General features: G+C 44.7%; 1 protein-coding gene across 1 annotated transcript in view; it reads right to left on the bottom strand.

The window, feature by feature from the left end:
* Positions 1 to 22830, bottom strand: part of DPH6 (diphthamine biosynthesis 6) — a 487001-nt gene that overhangs the window by 213377 nt on the left and 250794 nt on the right. Inside the window, exons 7-11 of the mRNA XM_085627344.1 lie at positions 13657 to 13751; positions 8749 to 8842; positions 7154 to 7283; positions 3908 to 4039; positions 3645 to 3774 (exon numbers count right to left, since the gene is read on the bottom strand). Of these exons, the coding sequence (XP_085483470.1) occupies positions 3645 to 3774; positions 3908 to 4039; positions 7154 to 7283; positions 8749 to 8842; positions 13657 to 13751 (581 nt within the window). The remainder of the gene's footprint in view (positions 1 to 3644; positions 3775 to 3907; positions 4040 to 7153; positions 7284 to 8748; positions 8843 to 13656; positions 13752 to 22830) is intronic.

Here is a 22830-nt window from a genome sequence, read left to right as displayed (position 1 = left end):
CTGGTGCTGCGCTTCATTTTCACATGTGGTGCAAACACGGCTATATCTGGATGTGCTACGCATCAAGCAACGTTTCAAAGACTATCTGGTTCTTAGACACCCAAGGCTTTAAGTGGGATGAAAATAATTGGGGGAGGGAGGGAGGGCGGGCTTCTAAACTGGGCATGGCCTATGTACTTAGGGGTGTGGCATATACACATTAACTACATTTCTGCGATTCTCAATGTGTGCCACGCAGCCAGTATTTTGGTTTCTCCCTGAGCTTTCTTTTATTGTATAGATATATGTAACACAATAAATGACCCACACAAAAAAGTGCTGGAACTATTGGCTTTGTCAATGGTTGTGGGCTGTTTAAAATAAATGAGTAACAACAATGATTTTGTTGCAAATAATTAATGTTCAAATTGTTTCAATTCTGAATTGTGAGACTGTGAATTAAACACTACTGAGGCCTGTAGAACTGGCAGTGGCCTTGAGAGTGTATTAAACACTCCTGTTATGTTCACTCTATATTAGACACGTGTGTCCTTTTTCTCTCCGCATCTCATATTGAACACCTCATCGCTGTCCTCTTCAGCATCCTCTTTTCACTCCCTCCCGAATGCACTCCCTCACATTTCCTTCACTTCACCGTCCCCAAACATATGCAACGCACCCACTCAGCAGCAAGCACAGCACTTTCTTGTACTTTTGTCTTCTCAATAGTTTGACAACTGTGTACCTACTTCACACACATTTGTACAGAATTACAACTGCAACTGGAACACATGACCATTGCACTGTGCGCTCTGCAGAGAGGCCAAGGATTGGATGTCCATGAATTCTGAACACATTTTCGATCCCCTGGCACTGCCTTCAGCCTCAACTCCAGGCCCAATGGCATTAGAAGTTATAAACACCTGGAGAAGACTCAGTTGAAAGTATGCACTGTACAAGAGCAAATATGCAACACTAAAAACGACATACAAAAAAAAAATACAGGATCACAATGTCCTGGAAGTAACTCGCACTCTAAGTGAATGCAAGAGAAGTAGATGACGTGAAATAAAAACATGAACTAAATAGCTGACATCACCGCACCGTTTTTACATTCATTGTACAGTATTCGATCAGCGATTTTGCCTTTAAAACTAAGGACATGAATATGGAGACCAATAGGGACCCGTTTCAATATCCCGTTTTTAATTACTACCGGTTCTGGGGCCCGGAGGGACCCGGTCCACATAAAGCCCTGGAGACGGTTCCAAACATCAGCAATGTGGAAGATCAGGAGATGCCATCAAGTCAGACACATGCCGTGGCAGTAGCTGTCTCCCACATGCCCACAGCCAGGAAGTATAAATGTGGAGAATGGGGACCTCCCTAGTTTCAAATGTGGAAAGAGACCGCGGAGCTGTCGGTGTGCACCAACTCTCATTTGAGACTCACCACAAGACAAAGGCTCGTGATTCAAAGGAGACCTCCTCTAACGGCAGCGTGCTTACGTGCAATGCTGAATCACACTTCTCCCACACAGCATTGACCAAAGGGTCTCCACAGTGTGGCCCCTGGTGCATTCTGATGACTCTCAGTCGATAATGACGGGCAGTCACAACAAGCTGATGAAATGTCCTTCTAGCAGGCTGGGGCCCCGGGGCCCACCATCTCAAGGTGAGCGTAAGAGACGTGTGATTGGGCTGGACTTGTGCTGCTTCTACACAAACCTTTCCAATGCACTTTCAGGTGAAGTTGCATGGATTGCGTGTGCAGCTCAGTGTCGGGGACCCCCGGCTACAGCCCAAGAAGCCTGTGGGACCCCAAAGCTGTCAGTCTCCTTTATGAAGCACATACTCTTTGTGGGAGCAAGGGCCACTTTCTTGGACAGAGTTAGGGGATTTTAGGCGATACACCAAGAGTCCAAGACTGTGACTGGTCCGGAGTATTAGGGCCAAGTTGTTTGCAGCCGGAGCTGCAGATGACACCCTAAGCAGTCATCCAAACTGGGGCAGAGCTGACCTTCTGTAGCACAGACAGCCCAGTACTGCAATAAGAATACTTGTGTGACTGCGTTCTGGCCAAATCCGGAGTTTGTTGCGATGGTGCTGGTCCAAGCATCGTGAATGCCTGTAGTACTGGGTGATGCTCAAGTTGCTTCTCTGTATGAGACAACAGCAGCGGGCGTATCCCTATCATCTTGGGAGGGCCAGGTGGAGTCTATTGCTCTTATGCCTTCCCCACTGGCTCCAGAAGTTCTTTGATGACCGCCAGAGGAAGAGGTAGCCTGAATTATGGAGGCTGAAACATCTACATGGGCATTGAGAACCTCTTACCAAGGATCAGCACGTGACCAATGATGGAGTGTTTGCAAACTTTGCTGTCCCGGGGAATTTATATGGGATGTTGCCCTCAGATGCGGGCTGAGAAGTGGGCTTGGTATTCTGCCTACAACGAATTATCCGTACATCTTGATCTGGGGAGATCTTTCTCGAAGTGGCGCCATCATCTATCCCACAGTTACTATGGCAACCGCTGCCTTCACACAGTAACGATGAACTAAACATCATAGGTGAAGAGCTCTGGAGAAGGGAGATAGTCTTCCTCACTGATAGAAGAGGTACCCAGTGCCGCACACAGCCGTAGAGTGATTATATTTCAAAATTACTACTACCATCAAAGATGAATGGTGCTGCCCTTCCGCTGAATGCAGACCGACGGATTCTTGTGAGACCTCAGCTCAATTGTTACAAAAAGCAGAAACGCGCCCAGAGAGGACATGTAGTTTGTAAATGGGTCCGCTGCTGCTCCAAACTATTTGTGGCAATGCAAGCTCTGGAGGAAAGCAGAGTGTTGCTGCATTAGTTACCCCAGAGGAAGAGGAGGAGAAAAAGGGATATAGAAAAAAATGCAGACATCGCTCCTCGTGAGAGAAACACTTTAATGTCCACTACAATATACTTTAACAAGCATTGGCATAGCCAATAGGTCTCGCCTTTGGAACCTTATAAGTGTTTAGCCATGCAACAGTTGCATAACTAAACACTTATAAGGTCCCAAAAGTGAGACCTATTGGCTATGCCAATGCTTGTTTTAACTGCTGCAATCTATTGAAGCCTTAGGGAGAACATCAAAGCGGCCGTGCGGCCGCGAAAGTGAAAGTAATCACGGTAAAGCGTGACGCGCACACATGCACTGTAGCTCTAGGCTGGCCTTGTAGCACTATTTGGAGCCCTCACAAAATGTCTCGCCAGACTGAGACCTAAAAAGTACAGCTGGTGGTAAATGAATGTGTGCACAGGGTGTGATGCAAAACTCTGCATTTAACAGCTTGGAGAATCGATTTCCAGTGTCGCTACTAGGTACAAAAGAAGAGGAAAGCCCCAAAATGTAGGAATAACTCAAATATTCAGATCCTAACCTGGTGAGCAGTGTTGACTAGCAATAAGAGGCGCTTAACACCATGGAGGAGGTGTAATTAAATAACTAGATTCTCTCATTGAGTTAGTGCGCACACACACAGACATACATGCACACAATAACATATCTTTTTATGACAATAACTAAGGGCTTGCTTTACTTGTGCCACCTGTGAAAGAAAAGATCTCTAGGTGTGAGCTCCCTCCTGAATAGCCATCCTAGAGGTAAGTACGTTACGGGGCGATTACCTTGCCGGGGGGCACACATCAAACAGTGTCCCATACACTGCGTTGATGGCAGCAAAGTCCCTCATGTTCTTCACATACAGATGCACCAGGACAACATCTTTAAGCGGCATCATCTTGGAGTCCAACATGACTGAAAAGAGAAGTACATGCTGCTTTTAGCATTTGCACAACCACAAATCTCCAAAGTGCGGTCTTGGTACTCCTGCACATATTTCATGCACGTGTCCAGTACCCCATTATTTACAGTGAAGATGATGGAATACCTCGAAGGGAGTCAAAGGCTTGCTGGGCCGCTGCTTCAACGCTTGTAACATCCGGCGGAGAGAGGCGGCCGGCAATCCTGCTGATCCACAGGTGGCCACGAAGGGATGTTGCAGAACACTCTGTGCTGCCGCCTGCAGGAACAGGAAAGAGAATAAGAATAGGGCATGAACAAAAAGGCAGGAATCCTCACGTAAAGTACCGGAGTGACAATGAGGTGCCCTTCATGGACAGGGACTTGTAATTTCAGACAGGGCTGTCCTTGTTAGACCGGGCCCGGTGGCATAATAGAAACACAGAACAGAATTTCATGTGACATAAAGACTAGAAGGCCCATTTAATGTGTTATGTCTCTGCTTGCTTCCTACCCTTCCTCATCCCATTGCCTTTATCACCATTGCTTGGATCTGCGACTATGGACCATTGTCTTTTGGTTGCCGTCATGGAAACTTAAAGAGGGTTCGTAATGGACACAAGAGCACTGTGGGAGGGTACAGTGTAGTTATAAACACCACGAACGAACAGGGGTTAGTTCGTGGTGTTTATAACTACTCTGCAGTCTGTAGTGGAGACCATTCTGTATACTTTGAGTTGTGTCCTGTTGCTCCCAGGACTGGTACATTCATTTAAGAAAGAGCCCCACCGCCTCAAGATACTGAGCTAGGAATTTTGAGTGGAGGAGTCTTTTATCTCCTCTCCGACAGGCTGTACTCACGTGGGAAAACACATTTTCTACACGTGTTCTCACAGAGGACTTTTGCACGTAATTGTATGTCAGACACGCTTTACAAAAAAACATTCATTGCCCGTGTGCCGTAAGAGGTAGAAACATTGATGAGCTTCATGCTGTGGGACGTTACTCAATGTGGAAGGAAGATGCCAGCCTCACGCTCTCCTCAGTGCTCCAGCCTCTGACTTCAAATGATCGCAGGTCACTCAAGGTAAGCTTTACAGGATGAAAATATTTACAAAGGGTAGTAGTGGTCTGATTGGGAGCACATTCCACCATATGTGCATTGAGTATCAATATGTAGTGTTAGTGCCCCTCAAGGTTCGAAATTACACCCCACTACCCAAGGTGTAGTTCACTATGGTTAAAGAACCCAAGTGAGAATGTCAAAAACTGAAGGTAAACCTCGGCACTCAATTTAGTTTGATTTTGAGTTATACCAAGCAATTTTTAATTAATTTCAACAAGTACAGGTTGCACATTTCTTAATGTTCAATGTACTAAACATATCTTTCAAATACATTAAGATGTTTTTTTTTCCCTCAAAAACACGCAATATTTGTTTTAACAGTGATAAGCTGGTAATTAATTCAGTTGAGCGATGGACCGGCAGCCGACACGTGTTTCGTTTCCATGAAACTTTTTCAAGGCTTTGCAAAATAATCTGTGTGTTCTCAGGAATTTGTTATTCTTTTTATGAAGTTAGTCTTCTGGCAACCGTATATGCTCCCTTTGAAAGAAGATTAGTAGCTCCATATCAAACATGTTTTCCCATATTCACAAATAAGCGTTAAAAGTCAATAGGTTTTGATGGCAGTGCCCGGGCTTTCAGTATGCCCCTGTCGGTATCAAGTGGTGGCGTAGTAACGAACCGTCTCAGAAAAAAATTTAGTCTCCTTTTACATGTTTGATATGGAGCTACTAATCTTCTTTCAAAGGGAGCATATACGGTTGCCAGAAGACTAACTTCAGAAAAAGAATAACAAATTCCTAAGAACCCGCTGATTATTTTGCAAAGCCTTGAAAAAGTTTCATGGAAACGAAACACGTTCCGGCTGCCGGTCCATCGCTGAACTGAATTAATTACCAGCTTATCACTGTTCAAACAAATATTGCGTGTTTTCGAGGGGAAAAAAAACATGTTAATGTATTTGAAAGATATGTTTAGTACATTGAACATTAAGAAATGTGCAACCTGTACTTGTTGAAAATAATTAAATATTGCTTTGTATAACTCAAAATCAAACTAAATTGAGTGCCGAGGTTTACCTTCAGTTCTTTACAGGATGAACTCGGGATGAATCACAGCCTGTGGCCGACAGGTGGAAGTTGGGGTTCGATGCTTCTGCTTTGTCGTTCCTATTTAACAGACTTCGGTTACGGGGGATGGTGTGTTGGTTAAGACGCTATGAAGCCATCATTAAATACTACATCCTGCTTGCTGAAAGCAAGACGATTATTAGGATACGCCAAGCAGCAGGGAGACGGATTGTGACATCATGCGCTCTTTGGCCCTATGACATCACCAATTCTCACACAGCAGACTGCTGTTAGCTGCTGAGTAACTAGAAGAGGTGCAAAAAGGGGAAATCACAGATTTCACTAAGAGCCCTGCTTACCTCCTGCTTCTGCTGCTGCCTTCATGACCCCCTACACAAGCAAGGGCAGTGCTGGGGAGCAAATGCTATTCTCGACTATCCTTAATTTACGTCCTTAGTTCAAGCAGGAAGCTCGCAGTTGTATGACGATTGAGAACATGCCACCGCTCTCATTTGTAAAACAGGTGTCTGGTACAAGAGGAGTTGACATGCAGATCATCTAGGAATTGCCAATATTATAGCAAACCATGCCGTCAGAAGGGCAGAGAGAACTCTGAGACACCGCCATTAGAGAAGAGACAAGGGCTCTATCTTTGCGGAGAAGGATACAAAATCTGCTAGTGGATGTTCCAAGTGGATAATGCTAAATCACAGGGTGTGGACCATGCTGGAAAGGTCCTAAAAGGTCCATTCCACTGGGGTCTAGCTATAACGTTGTTTCAAAGGTTACAGGATTGTATATTATAGTGCAGATTAAAACTGCTATAGACACGTTTATTGACTCAATCACAGACCTGTTCCAAGTTTTTCAGATGCAATTCAAACGAATAACTAAACGGTACAACAGTGCTTGCAAAGCTGTGCATAACAAATATTACTGTTACTCAAATCAATGGCACCCAGTTTATTGATCTCAAAGGGCCCAAATCTAAGTTTGACCAACAAGACTTCACACATTTGGCCTCCTGTCTGTAACTTTAGGCTCAAGCTCAGAGGACTGTTGGGTGACATAAAATAAAATAAATAAACATGGAAAACCAGGCATCTGCTTGGAATCTGTAACATACACTGGTGTGCCCTAAGGTAGGGCTGTGTTTAGGGCAATGTAGAAAGAGATGACAGCAAGGACCTGCAGGAGAGAGTTGCTTTGCCAATTTAATTAACATATTTATTCCCAGCAATGGGTTTCTTGCACTCACCGAATGAGAGGGACTCCCAGGGGAGTGGTGACGCTTCCTCTGCTTGCTCATCCTCAGGTGGACTGGAAACACCGTCAACGAGCGCTTGGCAAGGACACAGGCTGGCTGGAAGCACATCAGGGGGGTCCACCTGTGGTGGACAACAAAGATATGTTACTGTGCAAAAAGTAAGGGAGGTGACTATGCTCTGGGGCAACTCTTCCTGGCTTCATGGAACTCTCTACCTGTGAGCAGAGGGGACCCTAGGAGAATCCCCAAGATGTTGTTGCACCCCCCGATTTTAAAGAGCACCTTATCCGTAAAGCAGCTGGCCAGAGCTATACTCAAGTTGGTCAAACAAGCACCATGGTACCCCTGTTCGGCCAGCAGTGGAAATCTATAGGGCCCAACCAAGGAGGGATGCTCTTTGTGGGCCAAAACTATGGGGGCACTCTAACACTAGTCCATTCAGCATAGCGGAAGAACATTTTATCAGAAGCCTGGTGAGTCTAGGGAAGTGCGCGCCTCCGTTCCCGCTCTGCTTGGATCTGGGGACCCGCGAGAACTCATTGTTGGCGGTGTTGAGGCTCCTACTGTACTGGACCTGAATCTTGGGCACTGAGGAAATGAAATGAGATAACAGCATTTGTGTTAAGCGCACAGCTGCCTCCGGAGAGGTGTCCCGGCGCTGGGGGCCGTCGGGAAGATGAGCTGTGCCACTTTAAAGAGGGTCTGCAGGATGTTGGCCAATGGAGGGGGAAAAATCAGATGGTCTGAGCCGCTCAAGAAGGGCTGGAGTGAGCTGGGCCTGGGGAAGTTCTGGAGCGAGCCACAATCCATCCAGAGGGGGATGCTGCCTTAGTTAAAAAGATGATGAAAGGGAAGGCCACTAGATGCAGGGACCACTCATCCTCACAAGGAGTCTAAGAAGTGCCTTTATCCTCCAAAAATCAGTGTGCAAGGCCGAGGAATTCCTGAATTTCATCCGTCAGTTTGGGCCCGGTTCTTGTACCTCCAATTTAGGTATGGGTCTCTTCCCATAGCAACTTTCCCCGCCGGAGGAAGATGAACCAGGGTTCTGTATATTGCTTCTATTGTACAAATGCACGTGAAAGTGAGAAGCATTTATTGTTTTTTTCTGCCATTCTATGCAAAACCTGGGTCTAAATAGATTGCTCCAATGTACAGGGCTTTTAGCTTAACCACTAGTGGAGAAGCATATGGTATGCAAAAGCGGCACCTCTGTCTAAATTTTTGTACATGGCCTGGTAAATTAGATGTAACACGCTAGATATTATTTGAAATTATGCCCCAATTTCCCTTTCCTTATCTGACCTTAAAGCCTGAGGGCGGTGGGTGTTTCTTGTATTTTTGTACATAGCTTGGGCAATCGGTTGTAAAGTGTCAGCTATTTGATGAAATTATGTTCCATTTGCATCTTTTTTTTTTTACTTGATATTAATATTTTTATCTTATTTGTATATGTGTAAGATTTTTTAATTTTTCAATGTCCTTATTTGACTAAAAATGTTTTATGCTTCTATCTATCCTGTGATGATGAAACAAAATGTTTCGAACTATCAATCAATGATGATGGTGAGTGTTTGAGTACTCACAGGTTCCTTGTCTGCCAGGTGCAGCTGCAACAAGCGCAAGTAGGCCACCGGAGCAAAGGCGTCGGGCGAGTGCACCACAGTTTCTGACACGTCTCTGTGAGTCAAAAACAAGGAATTGTAAGTGAAGACCTTCTCTTCCATTTATTGGGGGTACACCAACAAACACCATTGATACACCACAACAAAGTAAAACCGAGGTAAGATAGCTCAGCACATTGAGCTCTCACGGTTAAGATGTGTGTGTGAGGTTCGAATACCGACAAGGCTGGTTCAGTGTTTCATGCATGCAAGTTCCGTCACATGAGAGTTCAAAAATAAATTCACACCCTTTGTTGTGTCATGAGAGGTTGATCGAATTACACAGCCCCTGCAACATACTTACGTACCACGATCTTCCAATAAGTGCATGTCCTGAACTTATGCAGAAGGTAGGTGAGAAAATAAAGGTTTTCTGGGAACTTTTTCTGGCGCCCCAGGGGAGACAGGGGTTACTGGGCTCAGATTGTAATAATCAGTCTTTTGTCTCCGGTGACCTGGGGTTTAACCTCACTATTGAACCAACAACTGAGCACAGAATGCAGCCCTGTAGCACTTGACCCTATAGGTAGTGAAGTCAGGCATCCCAAGGCTCACTCAGGAAGATGTTGTGCAGTTAAAAACTCAGAACTCAAAACACCAACTAGACAAGCCAATAACTGAATATCCATCCAGTGCTTAATTTTTTTTAAAAAGAAGTAGCACTTTACTTAAATCACACACAACACAATACTGATCATATTTTTAACCATGGGACAACTTTGTAGAAAACGTCTTGTGCTACACCTTTCACACTTAGTCTCTGTGATTTCCCCTTTCAGGGGAGTAGAATATGGAAAGTCTTTTGTGGAAGCCAACCTAGTTGTGGGCCAACACTTGCGATCACACACGCCCTCCCGGATTCAGTATGTAATGCATCGTTGGGCGTGTTTTTTCAATCCACTGAAGTATGTTATTCCAGATAACTATGAGGAGCAGAGAGCCTTCTCACATGGGTTTGGGTGGAAAATGGGATGTTGGCTCACAGGCTTAAAACTGGACGTGACAGGAGTGGTTCCTACCCACCCTGCTATGGATGGGTCAGCTGACAAGGTATTGCAGCTTGAAAAGAATCTTTGGCACCTGGTAAGTTTCAAAGGTGCCGCTTCAGAGGCGGTCACTACAACGATATTCCCAATGACAAACATAATGGTCATCTTTAAGCATGCAGTGCGCACAGTTGGTGTGTTAGTTTTAACAGGGCTGGTTTTCTTGTATTTGGAAAATGATAGACTACAGGCCACATTGGACCGCTCTTAACTCAATGCCATTTACATACAGCATCTGGTCCATGCAAGTCCAGAAGAGTAGGGTTGAGGGAGGGCCAAGTGAGCACTACCGCTCGGTTTTACTTCTTTTATGATGTTTTACTTCCTCATGTTTACTTTGTCTTATATATTATATATTAGATAGTCGTTCTCAATAGCGAGGCGCCTAGGAAATTCCTGGGCTGGGTTTGATCTTAGTTGGCCTGAGCACATGCAAAGCTATGTTGTAAAAAACGAAGGCAGGCTCTATTTTTCCTCCCAGATTCTCAAGACCTGCAACTCTACTAAAGAGCAATACGACATCTTCAGCTCCATACAGTCAACGGACTGTCCATCTGTCCCCCTCGAGCCTTCCCAACAATTATGCAATAATATAACAGATTTTCTTGTAAATAAAATGAACTTCACATGTATCGCTAGTCCCTCATTGACTAAATCTACCACCTCTAATATTTTTGGTGCTCCTTATCTGGATCATTATCCGAACTCTCCTTCCGTGGTCAGCCACGCCAATAACCCACCGAGTCTACACACATTCAACCCTATCTCTACGGAGGAGAATCCCACTCTTCTTTCAGCCATTAAATCTGGATCCCTTCTGACTCGCTGACGGCCTTTTGGTCTGCTCTACCAAGCTGCACTTCACCCCCTTCTTCATCTTTGCAACCGGTCCATTGACACTGCAACCATTCCTCAAGCATGAAAAGCCATTAGTCATTTGCTTACTGAAGAAGTCGAATGCAGAACTTGAGCAATTTCTGTCCCATCTAACTTTTGACCAAAAATATTTTAGAGAAAGTCGCCAACAGGCAGATGCCTCATTTTCTTGAGCAGTCTAAACTTCTTGCACAAACTCAATTGGGCTATCATCCCACACACAGCACTGAAGCAACTCTAAATTCCAGGCCTTGATTATCTTCGAATGATGGCAGATCAAGGCAAATCTTCTGCCCTTGTCCTTCTGAACCTGTCCTCGGCTTTCAACACAGTCTCCCTTATCGTTCTACTCTCCCGCGTCTCCGAAGTCAGGCTCCAAGGCCCTGCTTTGGGCTGACCATCCCCAATCTATCATCTTGTCATCATTTCAATCGGAATTTAAATCCCTGTTTTACGCGGTTCATCAGGACTCCTCGCTCAGCCCCTCTTTTTAAGGGTTGCTGGCACAACTTATTCGGTCATTGGGCTCCAGCCTGTAAGTTATGCAGATGATACAGAGATTCTGCTCTCGCTTGAAAATAACATCAGGGACTGCACAACCCAGGTCGCTGAGTGCATGTCTTCCAATTCAATAAAACTCAACAAAGAAAAGACAAAATATAGACTTTATCTCTACTCAGAACTCACCTGGTGTTCTGTCTTCTTATCCGCGGTCCTCAGACCGAGGTTTGACCCTAGTCCCATCTTCCTCAGTACGCAATTTAGACTTCTTTTTTTAATCATGATCTTTCATTGAAGGAGAAGGTCAATAAATTGGTTGACATTGGTTTCCTTAAGCTTTGCCTACTGCGGAAAACCATACCCTACCTCTCACATCCATCAGCGGACCAGGCCACCATCTTAAGTCAATTAGATGACTGAATCTCCCTTTTTCTAGGCGTGCCTGTGTATACCAACAAACACCTGCAGCACTTACAGAATATTGTAGCATCACTATCTCTCACCCTCCATTTTGATCCCATGCAAGGACGGCAGTGCACATTCTTCACTGGTTACGTATTTGTCAGAGTATTGCTTTAAATCAGTTTGCACAGTGTTCAAAGCCTTCTATCCCAGGGCCCCTATGCATCCTTGGACCACTGTGTCTAACTTTGTTGGACGTTTCGGCTCTATACACCGCTTAAGGCTCTCAGGTCCTTTACTATCGGGCTGCTGGCAGTTCCCAGAGGTTGACGTATCAATAGGACTAAAATGTCAATCAGATATATTGGACATTTACACAGAACACAACACGGGCAACGCTGGTTGCAACAGGAGTTATTACTCAACCCAACATTACTATTTCCTATCAACAGCGAAGAACGGATCTGAAAACTGCTACTTGCAAGTCACACCCAGGTCTCTGCAGCAGGTGTGCCACCTACTGAGATTCCTTAAGGGCACCGAGAAGGAGATTCTGGTCCCCCACCCTTGAGAGGGGCATGTACAGGATATCGGGCCAAATATTGGGTGCCCGAGGGCAAGGCTGTGGCAGAGGGTCAGACACTACTGTAATGAGAGATCAGCTTGACGGGCAATTGGTACTTGGCTGGAAGATGAAAGGTTCCGTAGGCAGCGACAAGTAGAAGCAGCATCTTTACACAGCAGATAGTTCCCCGCTCGCAGGCGACGTCTATTCTTGGCGGCGAGCCGGCTGATGGAGCTCAGCCATGTTCTGCTCCAGCCAAGTACCAATTCTACATATTTGAGTTGGTTTAATCGCATGCAGCAAATGCCTGCATGCAACCTAGTGGCGACAGGTTCGATACTGGCAGGGCCGTCTCATTCATTCTTCCTTCCAGGGTTGAAAAAAACAGCACAAGTGAAAAGCACATGTGTGCCTGCTTTTGAAATGATGGTACACAGTTTGGTCTGTGGCATAGATCCTTAATGAAAGGTAGACATATTAAAAGGTCCACAGTGGGCATTTCAAAGCCTCTGGCCTCAGGAAAATGCAAGCGACTGGCCTCCGGCAAAAAGACAAGTTTCACGGCCTCCCATACCTTGTTTCTTCCATAACACTTCTTGCAGACTATAAAGCCAGCTCTCTCACTTAGCATACAAAAATTGGCATTAACTTGAAGAAAACCGGGGGTCAACTGTAAAGATTTCAAAACGATTGGAGGGAATGAATATCTCTTTTAAGGACATTCTTATCTGTTCTGTCAAGTGGATCCATATTTATTTATATCTGTTTCAAAGACATTTGGGATCGTTTGCAATGATGTCAAAGATATGTGGAAGGTTTAACTTGTTCAGGGACATTTAGTGTTGTCTTTAGACATAGCAGCGTGATAGTTGGCAGTGTGTACAAATTACAAGGGCAAGTTGATTAATCTGTATCAATATCAAGTGAGTGGCGAATCCACTGTATCAGCTTTCCATGGACATTTGAGGTCAGAATGGAACAATCTCACAGAAGCGCCCAGTCCATTCTTCCTGCTTCAGGGAGATGGGGGGCACTTGTTAACAACTTCAGGAACAGCTGTTCTCATTTGTATTCAGGGGGTTTGACACAGTTCAGAACTTTCTGCCAACGTCATCAATACTCGCCTTCATTTTGAAGTCTCTGGACAATTTCGGGGAAACAAGAGATCAACTGGGAAGGCTGATAACCAGGTCGGCTCACTCATAGTCAGGGAGAGTCACTCATATTCACTCAATCCATCAATCACCCATTTATAGAGCACCGCATGTCACCTGTGAGGGTCTCGAGGCGCTGGAGATGTTGCCTGGTGGTTTGAGAGACTTGTGGCATCTGCGCTTTTATGAAGCCCCGGCAGGACAGTACAAATAAAAGGTACTGGCGATGGGCGACCCAAGGCAGCGATTTACCGAACACCAAACACAGAGAAGCATTGAAACTCACACCACGATCGCCTTCCTGAAGAGCGGGCAGTCCAAGGTGAAGGTTTCGTACTCGCCGCCCTCGCCACATACGTGCACTCCGTACTTCTTGGACAGCTGGAAACAAAGGCAGGGAGGGCAGAGAATGAACAGGAGCGATGAGGCATGAGCGACTCGCCGCAGAGCTAGGACAGAGGCACCAGGGAAGCACAGACCCAACGCAGACCAACATAAGAAGCGCCATTTTCAACATTCCCACCAGAATTATTGGAGCTACCCGCACCTCTCCCCTGAAGAGCTTTCCAATTACATCCGAACAATGTGCCACGTGAGGAAGTGAGTTTGTTTGCATATGTGCCTTAATGCTTGCATGCATTCTATGAACATGCATGTGTGCCTTAACGTCTGTCGTTACATTTTATTACTCAATTGCTATTTAATTTCCTGCACACTTACACGTATTTTACGTGCATCTATATTGTGCTATCCTGTGTACCACACTGCACACTTTACCGAGCCATTCTAGTAAAACGTAGCCTCGTTCTCAAGTTGGCACGATGAAAGAAGGATTTTATAAAATATTAGACCGCTCTGGTTAGTGTTAAATGTTTCAATTTGCTGCGGTCTTATCACCAGAACATCCTGGCATTTGCCTATTAGTGCCTATCTGTAGGGTTGGTTTCTGTCAGGTGCTTCGCTTCCGTTCACTTGCATTGAGAAAAAGTGAGAAAACTGTTGGGGTTTTTTGGGGGGTAAAAAACATTTGCTCCATTTTGTTCTCACAATTTAAAATGTGCAACTTTAGTGGAGTCTGCCGAGTTTGCACTGTTTAGAAAAAAGCCTTCACCTTTCACACCCTCAGTTAATTAAAAGAGAAATTCGACCTTACGTATGTTGGCTGTGCTCCATCAAAAGGTGCATTCCTGCATGGTCTACCCCTATATTTCACGACATTTCACTCCACCACCTGCTGATCCCAATACTTTCAAATGTATGTCCACCCTCACCCGTCTCTCTACCTCTGTACACTTTACTTCCACCCCACCCCAGGTCCCTTCTTCACACGCCTACTTCTTTACTGCTATTCCACTCCTGTGCCATGTCTTATTGTTCGTTTCACGCTCTTCCCCACGGTTATTATCATTTTCCATCCTGCGCCACTCACTCACACTCTCTGTATATTTACTACTATTTTTCTCTATATAAATACTCGTCTTCCTTCTTTCCATTCCAATCTATGTGCCCTCTTCCAGTTGGTTTCAAGGTGCCCCTGACAGGTGTTAGACTCTGGTTAGAACCCAGAGGGCACAGCTTAACCCAGTCATAAGTAAGTGAACCATAACTTGGGAAAACAAAGCGCCCAGAAGCCTATATTGCCCAAGTTATTTTCTGGATTGCGCCCATGACGTATCAAGCATGATGCACGAAGGGCTGCTGCTCCAGATTCTGTGTCCACTGGGCCTGCCTCGTCACTCTTTCTTTTTTTGCATTCCTCAACTATCAATCTGGCAATGTCTTGGCTCCTTGTGCTCTTACGCACAAGGAAATAATTTTTTTCTACCAATCCTGGTGGGTATTGGTCACCACTTACGTTACAAGTCTTGAAGATGACACTGGGTGGAGAGGTATAGCTGGTGTCCACTGTAGGCCCACCAGGGTAAGGGGGATGGGGTCAAATGCCTTATTTCCTTTGATGAGACAAGTGGCTGCATTGTATGCATGAGCCGGGCACTATCACCGTTCAGCTGTAACAGGAACAAGGCTCCGGTTTTATTCAAGATGTCCGCTTTGCTGTAGTAAAGTGGAAGCTGGTTGTGCAGTAGTAGTTGGTATAGAGACACCAATGTTTGATTGGCAGTGTGTGTTTCAAGAGAGAGGTAATGGCCATTGAATTGCCAATGTTTCCTTGGCAACATATGTTTTGAAGGAGAGGTTGGAGCTGGTGATGTCAGGGTGTTTCTGCAGTTGTAGTGAGTTATAGTGTGTATTCATCCAGGTTCGCAACGGAGAGATTTTGCTGGGTTTGATTTTTCTGGCACTATGCTTGCGCAACATTAAGTGTTCTCTTAACAACCACATCTGTATGACGGAAAGACTATATTTGATGTAATCAGTGATCATGATTGTGGAGACATTCAGCTGGAGTTGGATGTTGCACGTGTAAAAGTGAATCCTGATTCCACGGTTGGTATTGAGGACCCAGAATGATTTAATGTACAAGAAGACCTTGGATTCTTGTGAGACTCCACAGGTCACTAACAACCAGGGCCGTCTAGAGCTGCCTAACCGGGAGAGTTTGCGTTGATCGAGTAGACAGACCAACAAATGTTAAAGTGTAGTGTTGATGAAGTCCATGTCCATTGATAGGGTGGTGATGTGGGCTTGAGGTAAACTGTGCACAAGGATGGTAAGAGGCCTACTAGGAGGAGAAGAGAGGCGCGTCTCGTATGAGCATTGATAACAATGCCGTAGACAAATTGGATGGACGCCATCTTTTCCTGCAAGGTGACCTTTAGAGTTATTGAGAGTTGCCTGGAAGGAGGTTTCCCTCGATCTGTTCACATCAATGGCACCCGTGTCTTCTACTATCTTTCTGAAGAATGGTAGATGAGTGAGGAGTGTGCAACCAGCTACGTCGTGGGGGTCTAGGTTGGTGTTTGGCAGTGTTAAGATGTCTCCTATATTTAGAGTTTATGAAAAGATGCCAGTGCGAGGGAGGGTTTGCGGAACAGTGTGAACTTTCTGGTACTGAAAGACTTCATGATGGTCAAGTGGAGAATGTTGTCTTCAGGGGTGATTGTCTAGACAGCAGTAATGATGTCTGTGAGTTCTGCCATTGTAAGCATTTTAAAGAATCATATGGGTATGTGAATTGGTGTGTGTGAGCATTGATAGTGGGTTTTTTAGTGCTGTTGATGTGTTGTCCGACCTTGTTGATATTTATTTTTTAGAGAATGAATTTAAGCGTTACACTTGTCCATTGAGCGGGGCATGGACAGTTCTAGCGTGGGGTTGACAGCTTTGAACAGGGCTTTGCTTCAGCTGGAGGCTTGCTTTAAGGTAGATGTGCTGCAGTGATGAGGTGTCTGTGTGTGTTCAGGTTACAATTTTCAGTTGTGTCAATCCATTTAACTAGGATGGGCACGTTGTTTGGCACAACAATATATATTCTCATACACCAGAACTACGGGTATATTCAGAGGCACCGTGATAAGGCTATTCAGCAGGACGATAACAGGGACTGGCATCAGTAATATGACTTGCATATACTGAAGTCCAATGTGGGCACATTCATAGTGCAATGGCGACACATTCTGCGGCTCAGTGTGATGGGCATGGTCTGCAGTCTAGCCACAGGCATAGCCATCAGTGCAGCTGTGGGAATATCCATCAGTGCAGATACAGGCTGGTTCTACATGTCGACAAAGGGCATGTCCTTCACTGCATTAATGGTCACGCTCTAAAGTTCAACGATAAGCATGTTCTGCAGTCTGTAACACTCATGTTCCATAATGCAGTAATGGGCACGTTCTGCAGTTCTTCGCTGGCATACTCTGAAGCGCTCTTACTGGCATAGTCTGCACTGCAATGATGGGCACCGATCGGAATGGCTTGCAGTTCCATTATGGGCGTGTCTGGCAGTCCAACAATGGGAATGTCTGGTCCATCAATGAGCATGTCCTGATAATGGGTGTGGTCTATAACTCAATGACGGGCATGTTCTGCAATTCAACAATGACCAGCAATCTGCCTCTAGACTCATAGAAACCTAACCTGGACATTTAGCTCTGGTCTGGAGAATGTAAAGTGCTTCTCAATGCAACAACAATTATCTTGATGGCCAAATCCCTTGGGCTCTACTGTTGACACCGGTGGCATTTAGAAATATCGTTTAAGCATAACTGTAGAAGTGGCAGCCATGTTTGTTCAACACTAAACCAATGCTGGCAAGAGGCTTGGGGAGGTGTGTAGGCAGGGGCCACCTAAGAGTAACTAGGAATCATTTCCAACAGGTGTGCCCTATATAATCAAGGGTGTGGTTTAAAACATGTGAACTACAAACCTGTGCTTCCTATAGCGCGCGCCTATCCAACCAGTATTTCGGTTCTTCTCTGTAAGTTTTCTGTTATTGCTTCAAAGAAATATCACAAAGTACAAGACATGTAACTAATACAAGCCGGATTATTGGCTTTGGCATTGCTCATTAGCAGTTTCAGATAAACGAGTTATAACAATGCTTTCGTTGTGAATAATGAGAACTGAAAATGTTTCATATCGAAAAATATGCGACTGTGAATTGTACATTACTAAGATCTGGTGGAAGGGTAGGGGTCTTTGGAGGGTGTCAATCACCGCCTTTCTCCCTTCACACGAACATCCTCTGCAGTCCCTCTGTTAGACACGCCCCTTTCACCTCCACATATTTCTATAGTCCTTCATTTGCATATCTCACACCTCATCTCTTTCCTCTTCAGCATCCTATTTTCAGTCTCTCCTGTATGTACTTCCTCGCATCTCATTCAGTTCACCATCCCCCAACACACAACTCACCCACTCGCCTGCAAGGATTGGAAGAGAAGATATTCTACACAGACTTATGACCCCCAGACAAGGGCTGTGAAGAACTCACACTGACTGCAACCTAAAGAGTCTCAGAGCTCCCCATCGTGCACCATCGGAAACACCCACCCACAACCTGAAATCACACAGACACCTTGAGTGGATTCATGTTGCGCACTATGCAAGTCATATGCGAAACAAAAAACCCTGCAGAAACACAACATCCAGGAAAAGGCAGACACCAAGGGATTGGACGACTAAGTAAAGCATGTGAAATGTAAACAAGAACCACATCCCTGACATGGATTACCCTAATGGTTCTTAGAGTCACTGCTCACAAATCAATCAGTGTTTTCAACTATAAAGTTAAGGACATAAATTTAGGGCAAGAGGGATCCATGTCAATGTCAATTTTTAGGTCTCGCCTGGCGTAGGCTGCGCACATGCGCAGTCTCACTGGCGAGATTTAATGATTTGGGGTATTTTGTGTAAAGGGCATTAAGCCCCGCCCCTCTCTTCCATTGGCTGGCATCACCGTTTATGCTAAATGGTGGCCAGCCACTGGAAAAGAGCTGGTTGTGACGTCTTCATTCGGCTTTTTCTGCCGTCCCACTTGGACGGCCTTGCCTGCTTTCCTTCTGAAGTAAAAGGTTTCTTATCTTTATGGGGCCAAACACATGGCCCCATAAAGATAAGAAACCTTTTAGCAGACGAGGCCGTCCAAGTGGGACGGCAGAAAAAGCCAAACGAAAACGTCATGACGAGTGCTTGTTATGACAGTATTCTAGTTCTTTGTTGGAACTTTAACCCTGAAGACATGCGTCACGTCGCAGAAGAGGCGCGACTGTCACTGTGCACATTCATGTTTTAAAGCTTTCCCTAACAAATGAAACATAAAACTTGAAGATACTGTAAAGAGTTTGATCAGTTTGAAGTGCTATCCAATTTCAGCTGTGCAGGATGCGAACTAATGACTGGTTAAACTTATCAGTTTTCTTTCAAATAAAGTATAACTGGTAAAGACGAAAATAGTTTACAACCCGTTAATCACTTTAAAGTAGGTGAACTTGTTCTGTCGCGATGTGATTGCGATAGTGCAGTGGCAATGTTGGACTGCCCCATATCTCGTAAACTCAAAGCGTGAGCCTTGGGAAGTAGAAATAATACGGAGAACGTGTCCGTAACAATCTTTGAACGCGCGCTCTCTCTCTTTCTTTCTCTTTTACCCTCCCCCAAACACACTAGATAGTTTTCTGGAAGGCGTGTCCTGGATTACTGTGCAGCGCGCTGACGTATATGCGCAGGAAGCTGCGGTGGGAAAGCCGGGACCGCCATGTTGGATTGCCTTCACTCCCTGCGGCCGAATTGACCTAGGTGAAGAGAGAATCCATTGTGTTGAACCGGCTCGGAGAGATCATGTCCGAGACCTACGGTAAGAGGATCTGCCTGGTCCCTGTGCGAAATCAAATCCAGGACAGGAGTGTAGAGCATTTGCCCCTATTCTCATCTGACAGCGTCACTGTCCATATTGGTTTTGCCCTGTTGTTTACAGTGATGCTATCATGCCCCACCTGCTAAGCTCACCTTATTAGCTGACAGCCTCGCCTACTATATGTGCTGTGTTTGACATTTATAAAGCGTCTGTTTCGATGCAGCGCATTTCTAAAGGTGTTGCCCCGCTGCCATGGATTTTCAAATATAATACAAGCACTGCTTCTCTGTGCTTTAGAGGTGCTTTCTAACAACACAACTGCAGGCCATGTGCATAATGTGTTTCTAAGGGAACAGCGGTTCCAGTTTTCACGTCTGGGCTGCACAACTGCTGCGCTGTCTTTGAGACTGGTTTTTATAGCTTATGCGACTGTTCGGTATCTGGTGAGATAACCATTCTCTTTGAGATTAACCGTTTCTACATTTCCCTTTCAGGAAATGCAGATTGCAGTGTATAACATAAGGATTTGTTGCAGGTGGTTGTTGATTTCCGTAAAACAGTAAGACAACATTTGGTGTATGAGAAGGTGGTGCAGGTATCACTTTGGTTTTCTAGACACAGTTTGATTAGATTACTAATTAGGCTCTCGTAATTTGAATGACAGGAGTCCAGGGAGATGCTGCTGATTGGCATGGGTATTCATGTTTAGTTTCCAAAACAGTTGTCTTCCAGAGTACCAAGTTTTAGTGTATGTAAAGATCAAAGAGGAATGAATAATGAGACGAGATGTAGGTAATGCAACTAAGCATGTTGCAGTAAGGGGAGGTTTTCGGACGATAATATAACAGAAATCCAGGGGTTGTCATAATATACTTTTCTAGTAAAAAGAAACAGTTAGTAGTACACCGTAGAAGTGACTGAAGTTTATTTGCCTTTCCAATATCTCTCCTGCCCCCCCCCCCCCACCACCACATGAGATTTAAGTTTAAACTTGGTTACTGCGGTGAGCAGTGAAGAACAGAGACACTTTTAAGCAAAACAGTGAAAAAGATATGGGAAAGATTTAAAGTTGAAGAAAAATTTGGAAAAGAAGACAAAGAAAGAATTGGCTCTACAAAAGGGTGAAAAGTAAGTTGCCACCTAGAGAGCCTCCGGCTGAATTAAGGTTATGAATGTGAGGTCTGCAGAAGATGCAGTTAACGTAGAACATTATACAGCTGTATCAGCAGGGGTGGCTGGGAAATGGTGCTTATTAAATCCATTTGCCGCCCCCTTTTCTATGATGCAAGTAAAACCTGGACCTTTAATTACAAATACTGAGCCTTCTGGAGCGAATGCAGAGTCTAATGCCAAGAAGGTGGACTTAGGAGAAATTAGCGTTTTAACCCGCTATCGTGAATTCGTTGCTCTGTTCCCCGATGTTAGTGCTACAACCCCCTTAAACAGGTTCAGGCTGCTGACTCTTCTCTATGCAATACTGGAACTGAGGGTAGTAGCATCTCAGGAAATAAAGAGGGTAACCCTAGTGAGTTAATCAGGAACATACAATGCCAGGATCTGCCAAACTACTCAACGGGAGCTTGTAACATCTAGAATAAGTAGGCTTGTCCTGAATCCTCAAGATGACTTTCATCTTATGGGGATAAATGTCATTCTGCTCCATCAACCAACGTTCAGAGGGAACACCTTGCAGGCAGATAATCCTCCATTAAAGGAGGCTATTAAGGGACTGTGGCCCATTAAGAAATCCAGGCCAAAATAATCACCATAACCCAAGCAAAGCTAAGCTCTCCAATTTACGTATTACAGCAAACTATTATGCACTGTTAATAAAACTACTGACTACAGGAAGAGTTGCTGACAAGGACGGAAGCCCGGACTGGTCCTGGCAAGTAAGGGCAGAAACAACACTGATCATCAGTCAGATTGATTGAAATGGAACCACATAACTTCTAATAGTACAAAGGACGTATTCCAGAAGACTATGGTGGTAGGACAACAATGTCTGAAAGATGATTATTTAGACATTTTGTCATGGAACGTGGCAGGTTTGGCTAGTAGAGTGGAGGACGGGTATTGGCTAGAATTCATCAACAAATATGCAGTATGTTGTTTCCAGGAAACCTGGTCTTTGTCAGAAAATCCTGTAAGTGGGTTTTTGGAGTACGTGGAACCAGCTAAGCAGTTGGATAGAGGGCGACCAGTTTGGAGGCTCGCAACTTGGGTGTCGTCTAAGTTAAATTGAACTGGACCCTGCCAGCTCTTACAGATCTACTGATGAATTGATTGATTGATTGAAATTGTGAGGTAGAGCATCTGGGAAGGAATTCTCTTAAGCCTGATGTACTGCATATGAGGCTAATGATGCCTGCTAATGAAGTTTTTATCGATATTCTAAATGTATATATTCCCTCTGGTTGGCCACCTGAAGTCCCAGCGATTTGGGGGGGGATTTTGTTGAATATGTAGAAAGCATAAGAGAAAGAGAGAGCCAAGTTGGGTACACATGCGGTACTGATTTGTGGGAATTTTAACCCTCAACCGACTGATGAAATTCCTAACGAAGCAGTACTGGCTGATGATTATTGGCTAGGTGTCCCCTATTTGGATATTCAACTAGGGAAAGTATCCTAGAAAGGGGAGCACTGAACAAATTATTTTTTACAAATTATCCGTTGCGTTTTCGGATTGGATGCACCCTTTCCGACGGTCCGGCAATCACGAGCTATAGTAATGGAAAAAGAGCTTCTCTGTTTTGATTATATTTTAGTTAATCTAGAATGGCGAAAGGTGGTTGATATGACAGTTGTGAAGAGCGACCAGGATCCCCTCTTAATGATAACAAAGATCACTATTAGCAATGAACTGGAATGTGGGCCTAATATGAGCAAGAACATAGACGGGAGTACAGGCCTGAGATTCTCCCCCATAATGATTTAAAGCGTATACGATAGGATAGAGGGAAACATCTTAAGGAAATACCCCCTATATCATGCTATTATAGCCAAGTATTCTTAATGCCTCAGATGATGCCAGTTCTTGTACAGTGTATACATATGATTTAATGGTCCACAAATTGAAACTTCTGAGGTCAAAGCCAGGACTAGCAGCAAATACAACTTTGAGTGCCTACAACTGCCTCAGCTAGTACAATAGCGAGTGCTATACCATGAAACTTAAGGTCTCGCAGGCTCTTGAGTTACG

The sequence above is a fragment of the Triturus cristatus genome, chromosome 9, assembly GCF_964204655.1.
Source record: "Triturus cristatus chromosome 9, aTriCri1.1, whole genome shotgun sequence".
Lineage (NCBI taxonomy): Eukaryota > Metazoa > Chordata > Amphibia > Caudata > Salamandridae > Triturus > Triturus cristatus.
The sequence above is the reverse complement of the archived record's forward strand: the minus strand, read 5'-3'. Positions and strand labels throughout refer to the sequence as shown.